Source organism: Diadema antillarum, unplaced genomic scaffold (assembly GCF_040938485.1).
Source record: "Diadema antillarum isolate AM-2024a unplaced genomic scaffold, OU_Dant_1.0 seq00000998_RagTag, whole genome shotgun sequence".
In the NCBI taxonomy this organism is placed as follows: domain Eukaryota; kingdom Metazoa; phylum Echinodermata; class Echinoidea; order Diadematoida; family Diadematidae; genus Diadema; species Diadema antillarum.
Window position 1 is genome coordinate 1,224,685 of NW_027271836.1, and position 15,482 is coordinate 1,240,166.

At 37.9% G+C, this 15,482-nt stretch overlaps 1 protein-coding gene across 1 annotated transcript in view; it reads left to right on the forward strand.

The window, feature by feature from the left end:
• Positions 1–2,597: 2,597 nt before the first annotated feature.
• The window catches only part of LOC139742338 (uncharacterized), a 143,272-nt gene continuing 130,387 nt past the window's right edge, over positions 2,598–15,482 (forward strand). The window contains exons 1-2 of the mRNA XM_071652915.1: positions 2,598–2,831; positions 4,397–4,660. Coding sequence (XP_071509016.1) covers positions 4,529–4,660 — 132 coding nt within the window. The 5' untranslated portion in view covers positions 2,598–2,831; positions 4,397–4,528. The remainder of the gene's footprint in view (positions 2,832–4,396; positions 4,661–15,482) is intronic.

Genomic DNA, 15,482 nt, shown 5'->3' on the forward strand with positions numbered 1-15,482 from the left:
AAAATCATATACCTATATAAAAACTACACATATAACAAATGATAATTGTATATGCCATGTGCATATGCACACAGACACACCCGGAAGGGAATGTTAAGAATGCTCAAACAATAACAAAGCAAAAGCCTGAGAAAAAAAAAAACAATCATGCTATAAACATATTATAGATAACTATAATACACACATATCTTACAGACACTCCCGGAGGGGAAAAATCAAACACATTATATCCGAAAGAAAGAAAGAAAGAAAGAAAGAAAGAAAGAAAGAATAGAGCAGATCGATCGAGGAAAGGGAAGAGAGAGGGAGAAGGAGAGAGGAAAGAATGGGAGAACTAATCATACAAGGGGTATACAGACAGTCTAGTTGGAGGCACGGTCGCTGCGCAGCGGTCTGTTGAGCACTGAATTATCACTTGGCTGTATATGAATGACCATCAAAAATCGTCAGATAATTCAGCCATATAATGGCGTCATGTTCAGCTGCTGCAACCTCCGATATAATAAAAATAAGTTTTGCTTTGTTTACATTTTGATAAAGTTCCGTTATCATCCTTGTAACTGAATCATTTCAACAGATTTATCAAGAAATTATAAATCATTTTAAGCATATTAAGGGGCGAAAAACTCGAAATGCAGATCTTAAGTTGAACCGCCAAGATGTATATATTTCCATATGTGTCAATTTGATTTTCGTCCAGCTATAATATATTATATATATATATATATGAAGGGTTTGTTTGCAAAAACCGATAAGTCCATTTTTGAAGATTTTGAAGTATACGATCTCTGTCATAAAGTACAAAATAATACCTTTTAAAATGATATATTGGGCACTACATATAAAGGTATATTTTTAAAGTTATGGTCGAAAGAAGCATAAAAATTTTATTATTCTTTTTATTTTTCTTGACCTTTATTCGCAATTATCTCCATTTGACAAATATGGACTTATCGGTTTTTGCAAACAAACTCTTCATATACATATATATAGTTTGTTTGCTAGAGTACATGGAACTGAGTACCCTTCTGGAACCCTGCACGGTTGCGGGATGGATTATCTGTATATCATATACTAACACGGAGTTTATAGCTCATATACGCGCATGCCTATAGAAGTCTCTATGATTATTTGACAAATCAATGTTTGCACCAAATCAATATGAAATCAATTCTTTAATCATCAAGACACTATTTTGAAGTGAGGTGGTTATGAGATATATTAGTTTGGTAATGATAGATTTTATTAGGTCGGCACTTATACGACATATTAATAGTCACAATTGAATACGAAGAGACGAAACAGATTTAGATTAAATATAATATAGTTGTAATATAGTAGTACATATACATCAAGATAAAAAGATGAAATTAATTTACTCTTTCTTTTTTTTAATAATTCATGGAGCCAAAATTTCAAATGTAAGATATTAGATTAGTGTGGGACTCTCAATGAATATAATTATGACAAAAAGCAGTTGGCCAAATAGAGCAAGAGTGTGGAACACCATATAAAATTGTTTTTGTTTAGTAATGCACAAGATTTGTTGTCAATTATGCAGGTATCTGTTACGCCATTTTAAAGCAGTTCATTTGATTTTATGATTTGAAAGTTCATACGAAAGGATTTCATGATTAATGGCTCCAAACACGAACACAATCTAATAACATTTTATTTGTAGGCCCTACTGTTGTATTTTCTCTAATTTTATTTTGTTGTTTTGTTGGAAAAAGAAAAATGAAAATAAGAATGAATTGAATTGAATTGAACTGAATGCTCCGAGTGTTCAGTTGCACAGACTAAAGAATAGTTTATCAAACAAATATGATTGCATGCGTACGTAATAATCACCTAAGTAGATCTTCCTCTCTATAAAGATTTTTGCTATTGATCCGTGGAACTCTGCTACTTACACGTTGACAACCCCAATAATAATTTTCTTCAAACAGATGTGCCCATTACTTTTTTTTTGCTTCTAAGATTCCTAACTATATCACATATCTTTGCTCCAATGAAAACAAAGAAATCGATTTTCGATTGTTTAGTAAATCATGATTCTGTATTTCAACAGAGCATAGAGCTGGGAACGTTTTCAGCTACAGTAAATTCTGTCCAGTATTGACAAAATAATCCCCAATTTTGTCTGATATCGCTGATCATAATCCATCGGACATTATGCTAAAGGTCTGTGTCGTAATAATCTTAATGATAATGCTTCGTTGATTTTAGCATGCTTGTGAAATCCTTTTGGAGGATAACTTTTTGTATTACTAGTACAATAACAGATCTTCCAGGGTGTACTATAATGTCACGAGTTAGCTCGGCTGGAAAGCAGTTTTTATTTTGTGTACAGCGTCTCTTGTGAACAGCGCCAGCTTCTGATCATGTATGTGGAGGCTGTAGCTACTCGAGCACTAGTGGCATAACAATGCATTGATTGCTTGCTTGATGTCCACCTGCGACTTCTTACTGCATCTTATGCTGGCACTGGACCTTGATCATGTCGTGTGCTGTGTATGAAGTACCTCTCAGCGAAACTGCGTGCAAGTAACACCACACGTTCATTGATGAATGGTGTCTGTAGGGCCCCTACTGGATCCTCTTCTTCGTCCGTGCTGCTGCCGCTAGGAGCTGTCTGCCGCGATATATAAGTCTGTGTCTCTTCTCACGATTGAATGAGTGATATTTATGCTTGCTTATGATTCACGCAAAAACCACCAAAACAATATCGCAAGAACTTTGAAGTGTCCTGTCAGAACGGATGTAGGCCTAGATCTATACCCATGGCCGTGGAGTTTCAGAGAAAAGAACTGGGCGATAGTTGATGAAGGGTATGTAGTAGCGTCATGTATCTTTCGTGAGATCTGTTGTGATATGCGCTGATTGTGTTGGTGCCCACCATTTATCAGCGAAGTGTAACACATATTACTAATTAGAACCTCAAACATGTTAATTAAGTGTCTTAAACACGTTAGTAGTAGTTAGCATTGCTAGGCAACTAGTGAAACAGTTTTAGAAGTTCAAAATGCACTTGCAGTACCTTGATATTGAAGTTGAATCTTGAACCTTGTCCTTGAACTGCAACTTTTAATGTTTGAAAGTTTCAGCATGTTCAGTCACTTAAAAAGTGATTGATGTAAGCAACTTTACTAGCTAACGTCAAGGCATTAAATCGCCATTAATCAAACATTAAAGGTAAAACTGATAGGTCATCCTTCAAACGTCCTTTGATGATCTCGTCATATGAAAATCAAAATTCTCACCTTTCTCTTCTGTGCTGTTTGTGATGAAAACAACTCATAAATTTATGGGGAAAAATTAACATACGTTTTTGGTATTTTCCATCTGGCGACCCGACAAGAGTACTACGGTACTGAGTGAAGAGTCGCTAATGTGCAGCTTGTTAATGCACCTGCATCAGACCCAAAATATAACGGCCGTGCGCAATTTTTAATAAAGATTATCGAACATATAAACAGGTAAAACCGGTATGTCATCCTTTGATTTAATCTCATCATGTGAAAAGTAAAATTCTCACCTTTCTTTTCTATGCAGTTTGTAATGAAAACAACTCATATAAATTTATGGGGAAAAACACATGTTTTTGGTATTTTCCATCTGGCGACCCGACGAGATTAGACCATCTACTATAGCGATGAGTCGCCAGCATGCAGCTTGCATGTGTTACAGGACAGTGCACTCTGTATCAGATCAGACCTTCATGAACGACCGTGCTTGCGTGCCCTCTACTCAGGTTCTCAATCCAGCAACCATGAACACACAACACATGCAGTATGCAATTCGCCATTTGCCAGTAGTGTTGTCTACTCTCATGGGCTCGCCATCGTGCCCGACTTGTCACATTGGCATATATTCCTGTACAAGTAGTTTGTGTGTGTCAAACGTTGTACCGAATTCAAACACACATGTATATTCATAAAATTCTTGCTGGCCACGCAGAGATTTTTCACTTTGATGGAATGACATTTTTTTACTTTTCACTCGATGTAAAAATGAGTCATATAGGCCTACATGAAATAAAGTATGATAAGGACAAGCAGTGACAGGTGCATGAATGAGTGGCGTCTTCATGGTAATGGCGACTCAATGGTAGGGGGTTCTTACCTTAGCGTGAAAGTATTGTAAAATTGATTGAAGAATGAGAACGAAGAGAACATTTAGAAACATACATTATATCTCCTATGCAGAATATAGGCCTATTTGTAATTAATTTGTTATATGTAAAGTCCCAAGATAGCATTAAATGGGAAATTGCAAATGAGAAATACATACTGTTTTTGCAGAAATGAATGATATTTTACACATAGAAGACTTTTGTAGAGTATTTATCATATTGTATTCATATTTCACTCCTCACTGGTTCTTATGTTTACAGATGCATGGATGCATATCACTGATCCTTGGCTGTGCCTGCTGCTCTTAGCCAAAGTGCTCTGCTTCACATAGCATTCCGCTCGTAAAAGGTCTCTTCTGCTGATGATCATCTTTGGGATTGGACCATTTCACCATGCTGGATTCACCCAATGCTAGCAGTCCTATTCCACAAGCCAAGAATATGAGTGGATTCAGCAGCAAGTCCAAGAATTATGCAGCGGAATCCCCCGCTAGTATCCTCAAGGCAAATCGCTCTCTTGCTCAGGTGAGTCTTTGGAGATTTAGAGCTACAAATTGTATTATTATGATCCTCAGCTCTGCCCCTAGCTATGTTGACAGTATATAAAAATCTTTGAATAAGGCAGAAGTACTTGTTCTGAAATTATTATCATGGTGCCAAAACAATGATACCAGAAGTATTTGCATACATAATGGTTGCCTGTTTTGTGTTTTTATAATGATAACAAAGATTAATATTTTAGGTTCAATTAACTGTTAATCAAAAGACCAGCAATGTTTTAAAGTTGGATGCAGGTCCTACAGTTGAAAAATTAGAATATTGATAAGGTATCCCCCCCCCAAAAAAAACCAACAAAAAACAAAAAACAAAACCCAAAACAACAACAACAACAACAACAACAACAACAACAACAACAACAACAACAACAACAACAACAACAACAACAACAACAACAACAACAACACACCAATTAAAAATGACAACAACCAAACAACAAAGTTTGATTTCATTCTGTTGTTTTGACTCATCAATACAAATGTAGTCTCTTTGGATCGCATATATTGCCGTGGTAATAAATACCACGGTAATTCACGTGGTACCATTCTCATTCGCAAAATACTATGATATTTTTTGTAAGCATGGCACATGCCCATATCCCCAAAAAGAAAAGACACAAAGAGTTCCGGTTAATGTGACAATCATGCTGCTGTATGATCAGTGGTATTTTGTGACATGCTTTAAAGGGGATGGCTAGTAACCGATCAGTGGGAATCAGTGGGAATGCTGGGGGATGATTGTTCCAATCCTTGTGGGATTCATTTAAGAGTACATTATATATCTACTGATGTGTGAAAATTATTTGCTTCAGAACGGTCTCATATTCAAGTAATGTGCAGATTGATGCCCCGTCACTGACCAGGGACGCTAACCTGGAAACATTAAACTGCACATTACTTGAATGTGGGACCATTCTGAAGCAAATAATTTTCACACAACAATAGATATATATTGTACTCTTAAATGAATCCCACAAGGATTAGAACAATCATCCTCTAGCATTCCCACTGATTCCCACTGATCAGTTACTAGCCATCCCCTTTAAACTCAGATCTTGCATGCTTATTTCATGCAAACTTTGAATTAACTAGTCTACCCTAAATACCACGGTATCTCACAATGTACATGTAGTTTGCCGTGTCTTTTGCATTCACATTGCGAATTGCTGCCTGAAATATCGTGGTATTTCACCATCAATGTGAATACACCCATTGTCAGTCTGTATCAGAGAACATTGCCCCCCTGGAAAGTCAGATGGGGTACAATGATATAAGGGGAGTTAGGGAGAGAAACGGTGTTATCAGATCTTCAGTCTAGCAGGAGGGATCAAGGCGGAAGGAAGTGAGAGTATCAAGTGTTTCACCTTCGTTACTTGCTTCTGACCCTCCCCTCCTTGGACTGGCCCACTAGGCGTGTCTTCATCAGCCCGAAGTTCAAACTAGCGGGACATTTTGCGGTCTTAGAAAATAGCCCGATACAGCGAATATGCGTCTTCATCAGCTCGAACAGCCTGCTTCGGGAAATTAGTCCGAAAATTGACGCATGCGCACTTTGCAATATTACTCTGCCTGGCTCGCGGTTCGAAAGTGGATTTCCCCGCTCAAAATCTCCTGTATCACCGTATGTACGATTCTACAACCAGGGAGGTGAGCAGTACAGCAAATTCTCTCCAAAGGGATATATTAATAACGCTGCTCTTTCTTCCGTCCAGTGAGGCATCTTATATGAAATTAACGAATTGCAATGTTTAAACAAATCCAAAATGCACACAATCTGCGAGAATCTTCAGCTAAGGTAGAGTGGACCAGAAGAAGAAGTTTACAAAAGAATAGCTAGCATGCACGGCACTGAGTTTTAATAGGGAGGTGAGAGAAATCACCTCCCTGGTTTTAAAGATGACAACAACAGTAGGCCTATAGTACACACATGTGATCCTTGAATACACCGTGCGTGTAATGTACTAGCTGCTTGTACATGCGCTTTCCATTGCCAGCTGGCTAACCAGAAGCGTGGAGGGATAAAGAAAATTTCGGGCTGATGGAGACGCACCCAAGATAGCGCGCTATTTCACGAATTAGCGCTCTAGTTGACGAACTAGACCAAGATTTTGGGGGAAATTTTCCCGATCAAATAGCGCGCTATCTGCGTCTTCACTACACAGATAGCGCGCTATTTTGACATCGGACTAGTTTGGTAACCGCAAGATAGCGCGCTATTTTGAAACTTCGGGCTGATGAAGACACGCCTACTGTAATGTAGGGCTGCTGGGATGGTCTTGCTTCTGCTGTAGACTGACAGTTGATTTCTACCCAGATTAATATTATTTGAGTACAGGTACATGTATAGTTCATATCAAGTCGGATAGTCAGTGAGTTGTTTGTACAGAGTATAGCCATTTGTGTATTATGATGTAGTAGGCTGCAACTTCCCTACTAGAGAGAAAAATCCAATTGGAGGGAACTGCAGTTGTGTGTTTTAGCGATTATTTTGAGGTGGAAAACGAATGGTAGGCCCTATGCAACAAACTTTTGATATTAGAGACGGCAATAGAGCACAACTGAGTGTTTTTTTTTTCTTTCCGAAAAATGAAATTGTTATTTAAAAGTAAAAGAATGTGATATAAGAAGTCTGAGAAATGAATATTTGAATGGGCAAAACTTTCACTCTATTCCGATTGATGTTACACCTTGCAGATTGTGATGTGTTTTACATTGTAGTCTTACCATTACCATATGGTGTGGGAAAACCCCTTGCCTTCTAAATTGCCCACCCCATTGTTGTAACTTGGCTATTTGTTACTGTGTGTGTTAATGCTTTCTACAGAATTCAGATGAATACCTTGAAGAGATGATACATGGCACAGTGGGTGTTGTGAACCAAATTTAGCATAATAGAAAGGCTTGTGTTGATAGAAGGTTGCTTGTGTGTTTGCAGAATAGCCTTCTCCTATTTTGAAGGGTGAGGAAGTGTGCATATTGATCCCCTGGATTAGGTGTCATAGGTCAGTGGGCATAAACACCCAAGCCTACAGTGAGGAGAGCAGATTAGTACTAAATCTCTTTCGTCAATGAGGCATGTTTCCACTGTCATTGTCATTTCAACAATGCACTAATCCAGGAGTGCTAACTTGTACAATGTACACTAGGGCAGTGATGCAGGACCAAACATGTGGCAGGGTATGAACATCTCCCTGTTATCCTGGAAAGAGGAAGAAAGTTGAGAGAAACAATAGTAGTCAATTAGAAAAGAGAACAGAACAGCAGAATATAAAAAAAAGGACATGAGAAAGTATAAAATCTCAGGAAAACTCGTATAATATGATCCAAATAAATCTGATGATATATGAACTCTCATTGGCAGCTAGAAAAGAAAAAAATACCTCATTTTGATCATACCTTAGATGTACTGTAAATGTCCTTCTTATACAATAGGATGATGATATGTATAGTGTTATCACTGCCACTTGTAAGTATGTACTGCTATTTACTGCAATAACACAACCAAGATGCATACAAAAATGTAATGCCAGTCCTATGCCTACTACAAGACAGTGCCTTGAAAATTAAAGTCAGTATGGGATAATAAGGCCACTAATGACGTCAAGGAACCTACAGTGGAAGTACCGGTACACAGTGTACTTTGCTAGATCATCTTTTTTTTTTTTTCAGTTGATATCAATGATCCCTGTGAATAGAAGATGTTTACATAATTACTCTTCACCTGCTCATCAGACCATACACTGTATACAGCGCTGTGATAAAGCAAAATCACTCCACTGAATAATCCTTTACGTGTGCAGTCAGATTTTAATGGCTACCACCTACAGTATGAAGAAAAAGAGATATACATCTGTACTCCTGTTTTTCTACCTTGATATTGCATGATTTTGTGAGTGTGTGTATGACAGTAAATAGTGTAGTTGTACAGTACACTGTAAGCTCTGTTAAGAAGAAAATTATTCAAACATTTCCTCAAACCATCTTCTGAGACCACATGCAAGACATCTTGAAAATGTTGATTTCCCTGTTTGATAGTGAATCTTGGCTTTCTATCCAGCACTGGTATCAGGCAAGCGTCATCCTGTCTGCAATGATCACCCAGTAGCTCATTGTGATTATTGGTAAATCTCGGGATAAGGCACTTACACTCTAGGTTTATTTAGCACCTGACATTGAACTCATGCCAATTTCAATGTTGATGTCTGTTCCTTATTGACCTACAGTGTGTGATTTGGCGCAGGTCATATTCCAAAATGTCGCATATCATTGATTTGCCCATGGGGCTGTGGATTGTGTGGGTGTGGGAATTGTGCTTGGTACATATCATGGATTGCTGTGCATTTATTTGCCACAGTGACAAAAGCAGCGAAAGACACTGCCTGAATTTTGTGCAATTGCACAGCGGTTTTACGTGCAATGTACTATGCTTGGCATAGTGTTGCCTTGTAAATTTATACAATCAGCAACATGCAAATGTACCAAGCATTTGCCTTTTTAATCTGGACAGTATTGGTAAACACATGCTGCTCTTTCCATATGGACACCTTCTTGGCAAGCAGATTTTGCAAAAATAAAATGACTGTTTCTGCCTTTTATTTCTCCTGCTCAGCAGAAATAACACAAATTGTACCTTCAGTGTATGTGATTGCTTAGGGTGCCTGCATTAATTTGGCATCATGTTACTGCTTGAGTATACAAAGGAAAGAAGTATTGAAGGAAGCTGCAGACTTAATGTGCAACTGGGTACCAACTGGCAGGAGTACTCCCCCACTGTGCTTGTACTAGTACTATGCAACATTCCATGCTGTGTCTCCTTTTAAACCCACAATGTATATTTCTGTCTGTTTTTTTTTTTTTTTAACATATGTTTGTCTCTCTTTCAGTCTGCATAAAATGCATGGATTTCATGGGTGTGTGTACTTGGGGGAAAGAAAGGAGAGAAATAAGGGGAAAGTGGGAGGAAGAGGCAGAGTAAATCTTGAGATTTCATGAATTAGGCCTACACTTTTCTTGTTCAGATGACAATACACTACCTCAACATACTCTACATGATTTTTGGTCAATCTCAAACAATACATTTAATTTCATTAAAAATTTCAGTTTTCTACCCATTAAAGTGGGATTAATTCATTTGTTGTTGTTCAAATCATCCCTGGTTTTAAACGGTGTACCATTAAGGAATTGTCACATGAAGTTGTACATCTGTATGCATTATTAAATCAACAAATACCATACCGTTATATTTGCAATGTGATGTTCATTCATTTGTGAAGGTTGTAATTTTTAATTCCGTTCCAGGGTACCATTTCAAACATGCAGTGTAGGCCTACACGGTAATACTGTGCAATATTATACTACATGTAGGCCTACTTGACTGACACAATGTGTACATGTGTACAGATGTCAAGGATTCTCAGCATTAGGACATGCTTTATTACTCATGCATGTTATTATTGTCGGAGCGAGCATGTCAGAGAAAAATAGGTAATAAACAAGAGCTACAGTATCAGACCTTTGTCTTAGTCTTCTTTATGTACATATTATGTACGTGGTCCCTCCAGTCACTGATTTTACTGTATTTTCACTCAGTGTGTTTAAGATAAAACATCTTTAGAAACTTACAAAATCTTCAGCATGTGCAGTGTTAACATTGGCAATGTCTGTTCATCACATGTCTGATTAGGCTGAAGGTTTCTAGAGGCTTGACAGGAGATTGTTTCGTTCAAACCCTGCAGAGATGGAAACTGTTTACCAGGGTACTGTATATTATGTTGAAAGCTCATGGCAGGGTGGGAGTGCATCAACCATGACCCCTGAAAGGACCAGAAAGGTCAATTGCTGAGGAGTGGAGTGCACATGTTTGAGCACTCTCTCATCATAAACAGTCTCACATTTCCTCATTATCAGTGGGAGTGCCCCAATCCCCCAAACTGAAGTCATCTCCTTATAGCACCTAATGAGGTATTATGATATATGATGTTTGAAAGAAAAAGACCCCTCCCTGTGTTGTGCAGTCTGTTTCCACTGATCACTCTGTCATCAAGGAAGTCGCTTTACACATCTGGTGCAGCATCTGGGACGAATTTTCTGTTTGGATGGTAGAAACTTTTCTTTTTTCATTTTATGTCCAAAAACCCCCAGAGAACATATTATTCTCAAGAGAATAAAAGAGCAGTATCATACCAATAGCAGAATCATGAAGAGGGTAGAAAAGCTTGTTGAAATCCTCCAATCCTGTGATGATCAATATGGTATGAAAGCGATACAGAAGCATGTAATTGATTGTTCAGCTTTGTTTGCAGGAAGGTACCGGTAGTCAAAAAAGGGGAGAAGATGCTAAAAGTTTTACTAGGTCTTGTAATACTGCATAGTCGTCATAGTATTGCATGATGGCAATGTTGATTATACAGTCTACACGTGTACAATGTATTATCAAAGTACATATTGTAGAAAAGCACTCTGAGAGCGCAGACCTCTGCCAAGCATGCAAATCATTTTCACCACTGATCTTGTTCTTCCGTAGAGATATCAGTGATTTCCACCCATACGTACTTATATAGCATTGTGTGCTGAAAGTTGCCAGATTTCCCAATATAGAAGAAGCCTTTGTTACGTAATAAACACTCAGCTGCATGGCGCGCCTCACCCCAGCAGAAACTAGAGCACGCATTTTAGTGCGCGTAGGCAAACCTCAAATACGCGCAGCCTGAACTCTCATGTTTATTGACCATACCTGCCAAAATGTCAAAAATCCTTCATAAATTCCCCCAAAATTCTCGGATCACTACCAAAAGTTAATCGTTTGGTACATGTACTTGTGTCATTCTCAACCTTTCCTGCAATATTCATCCCAATCCGTTAACTACTTTATGAGTTATTTTGCACACGGACAAACTAACTAACGAACTAACGAACAAACCAATGGTAACGAAAACGTAACCTCCTCCCTTGGCGGAGGTAATTATACCCCGCCAAACGAAGTTTGAAGGGGGTATATAGGAATCAGCGGACGGTCGGTCGGGCGGTCGGTCGGGCGGTCGGTCGGTCGGGCGGTCGGGCGGTCGGTCGGTCGGGCGGTCGGTCCGTTGCAAATCTTGCGTCGCAAACTACTTCCTCAGTTTTCAACCGATTCCCATAAAACTTGGCACAGATGTGTGCCTTGGGTTGTAGATGTGCAAGACGTATTTTTTGACAGTACCCAAAAGTACGTTGCCATGTTAACGGCATATTATGGGCAAAAATGGGTACAAATCTTGCGTCGCGAACTCCTCCCACAGTTTTTGATCAATTTTTATGAAATTAGGTACAGATGTTCATCTGAATATGTTAATGTGCAAGACACATATTTCCGCAGTGGCAAAAAGTGCGTTGCCATGGTAACGGCATGTTATTGGTAAAATATAGGGCAAAATGCTTCATGGCAAAACTACTTCATCAGTGTTCTTCCAATTCTCATGGAATTCATATTGAATGTTTGTCTTAGGATATAGGTCAGCATGACACATTTCTTGACAGTGATAAAAAGTATGTTGCCATGGTAACATCCCACATATTATGAGCCAAAATGATGGAAAATTTTGTGTTGCAAACTACTTCCTCAGTTTTTGCCCAATTTCCATGAAACTTGGTACAGATGTGTGCCTTTGGTTGTAGATGTGCAAGACGCATTTTTCGACAGTACCCGAAAGTATGTTGCCATGGTAACGGCATATTAATGGCAGAAGATCAAGGAAAGATCTTGCGGATTTAACTACTTCCTCAGTTTTTTGACCAAAGCTTATGAAATGTTGTTTTGACCAAAGCTTATGAAATGTTGTTTGGCGGGGGTATAACCAGTCGCTGTAGCGACATTTCTAGTTAGTTCTGCATACTGCTGAGTTCCAAGATTTGTGCATTTAGTGTACAGTGTGTTATAGGCCTATCACAATCAAAAGTTTATTCATACGGTACATCTGTTTTGTATGACTGATCTCAATATCTAATTCAGCAGCTAGTTTTGTTATTGTTACTGTAGAAGTGCAACATTTAATGATATATATTACTACTGTAAAGCATTGTCAAATGCTGCGAATGTGTCTCATCAATCAAGTTTTGTACATTTTCATGATACATCTACCAAAGGATGCCAACAGCATTACTACAGTATTGTTTTCTCTAAGAAAGAAAATGCACACAACATGCGTATTAGAAACTCAATTGTTTGTTTGTTTGTTTGTTTGTTTGTTTTTTTCAAATTGAGTGCACTTTCTGCATTATGATCATTTACAATTTTCATTAATCAATTGTGATTTTGATACTGGTAGAGAATGCGTGCACTTGGTATTTTAATAAAGTTAAGTTTATTGTATTAGTGTGGCATTGAAGCATAAATAATCCTAATCCTGGGATCATATTTCTTTTTCCCTGATTTGTGATACACATACATGCCATATCGTGTTTGTTCATTGGTTTTGTTTTTCCCATCTGTATCTAATGTAGCTGCAATTTAATGGCTCTTGTTATTACATGTATGCTGATGCAAATCTTCTCTAGAGGAAATTTTGAAAGCACCATAGACAGGAGTACAGCATGCTTTGATCCTAAAGTGATGTAAAATGTTAGACTAAAAGCTGACAGTGTGCATTTCAGGTCACAGACGATGTGTCTGAACTGTAGTGTTCGTACATTCTATCCCCAGTTATTTGAAAGAAATATTCACTCAATTCTCTCAGTACTGATCAAATGTCAGTCTGGTCGCTTTCCTGTAGATTGGATTTTGGGCATACTCTGTGTGTTAGGCAGACTTTGGAGTTGATATTCCATGTTTTGTTTGAAAGTTTTATTTTTTATGCATAAATGTAAAAAAAAAAAAATGGGCATGTGTTGACAAAGCCAAGCCCAGCATTACCAAGACTCACTATTGAATAGTACAAACAAACTCACCTTCCACTATATTACTCTAACTACTGGATTGATCTTTCAGCAGCCTTAACGGACGTGCAATGACTTCCCTTTTACAGTACCTGATCATTGCTGTAATTGTTCCCTTTAAATTTTTGGCACAGACCCATTGTGCTTCCAGGGCTTCAGAAATGCCAAGGTATAATCCACTTCCCCCCCCCCCCAACCAATGGTGATCAGTTCATTGACATGAAGAGGTTTTAAGATGACAAAGGAGAACTGTGTAGAGAGCCATGGATAAATGGACAGATACATGACAGTCTGGAAGTACAGTGTATTTGAATGCATACAGTGTAAACTGTACAGATGTGGCAAAATGGATACTGTAAAACACAATATTTTCACGGCATGAAATTTTCACGAATTAGAGCCGACGGCCTTTTTTGCGGCATGAAATTTTCGCGAGTTGCTTTAAAGGGACTGTACAGTACTGGTTGAGGTGAGGATTCAGCTTGTAACGTTTTGCGAGATATTTAGAAACCACTCTATGAAATGTTAAAGAGCATACAATTCTGAGGGGAATCAAAAGTTTATTGATGAAAATCGGTTTTGAAATGACCGAGATATCTAAAAACAAGGTAAAACAAAAAGATCCTAATAAAAGTCATGGACTGTCAATTATATTAGGATCGCTTTTTTGGATCTCGGCCATTTCAAGGCCAATTTTCAGCAAATATTGATAAATGTTGAATCCTTTTTGAAATTACATGCTCTTTCATATTTCATTAGACTGAGATTTCTTATCATCTCACGAAAAAATGTTACAATCCTGAATCCTCACCTCAACCAGTACTGTACAGTCCCTTTAATATCCAATGCATATATATAGTGTAGACAAGAACTTTCGCATGCATTTTAATTTCGCGAATCTTGGCTCTCACGAAATTTGCGAAATTAAAATGCACACGAACATTCCTTGTTTTACAGTAGATAGTAAAATGACTTGACTGATGGATAGATGTGTGGATGAACTGAAGGATTGGTCAAGATAGACATACAGAGGTGGAGACATAAGATGTTATCTTTGATTCAGGCATTTAAAGGGGAATGAAACGCAAATATAACATGTGGATTGAGTGAATTCAGCAATATTAGTAGAATACATACGTGAAAATTTGAGGAGAGTCGTAATTCATTGAAAAGTTATGAATTTGTAAGGTTTCAGTGCAGCCATTGCTGGATGAACAGACTACAGTTTGTGATGTCTCATAGGGAAAATAATATAAAGAAAATATATGTATAGGCCTGGAAAGTTCCATAAAATTTCATTTTGCATGAAAAGTACACATTACCTCAACTTGTTACTGACATGTAAAAGCAGCACTGATGATTTTCTCTGGTAGCTTGTTCATGGTATTAAAATCTTTGAATTTGACATTTTGGTTGCCCGAAAAAGAAATGCATTGACCTGAAATATAAAGGAAATTTACAATTTCATTCTGAATTTTCGCTGCCCGTTTAGACCATCAAAAGATTTGTAACCGTTTTGGAATTTTGGTGGCCAGACTTCAATTTTAAGTGGCCCAGGCCACCAGGCCACTGCTTAAATGTTGAGCCGTGGTTGTGGGTAATATTATTTCCCTAGCTTTCTGAAAGAGATAAGTCAGATGCTCTTTCATTATGCTAGAAAAGTGAAAATATGTAGAATTTCCTTTATAGTTTTATATGTATTATTTTCCATATGACGTCACAAAGTGTTGTTGTCTTCTCATCCAGCGGTGGCTGCACCAAAACTTTAATAAAAAAAATTCATAACTATTTAAAAAAAAACAAACAGATTGTCTGCCCTCCTCTTGACCCATGGAAGTGAAATGAAAATATCATCTCAGAGACCAAATATTTGCTTTCTG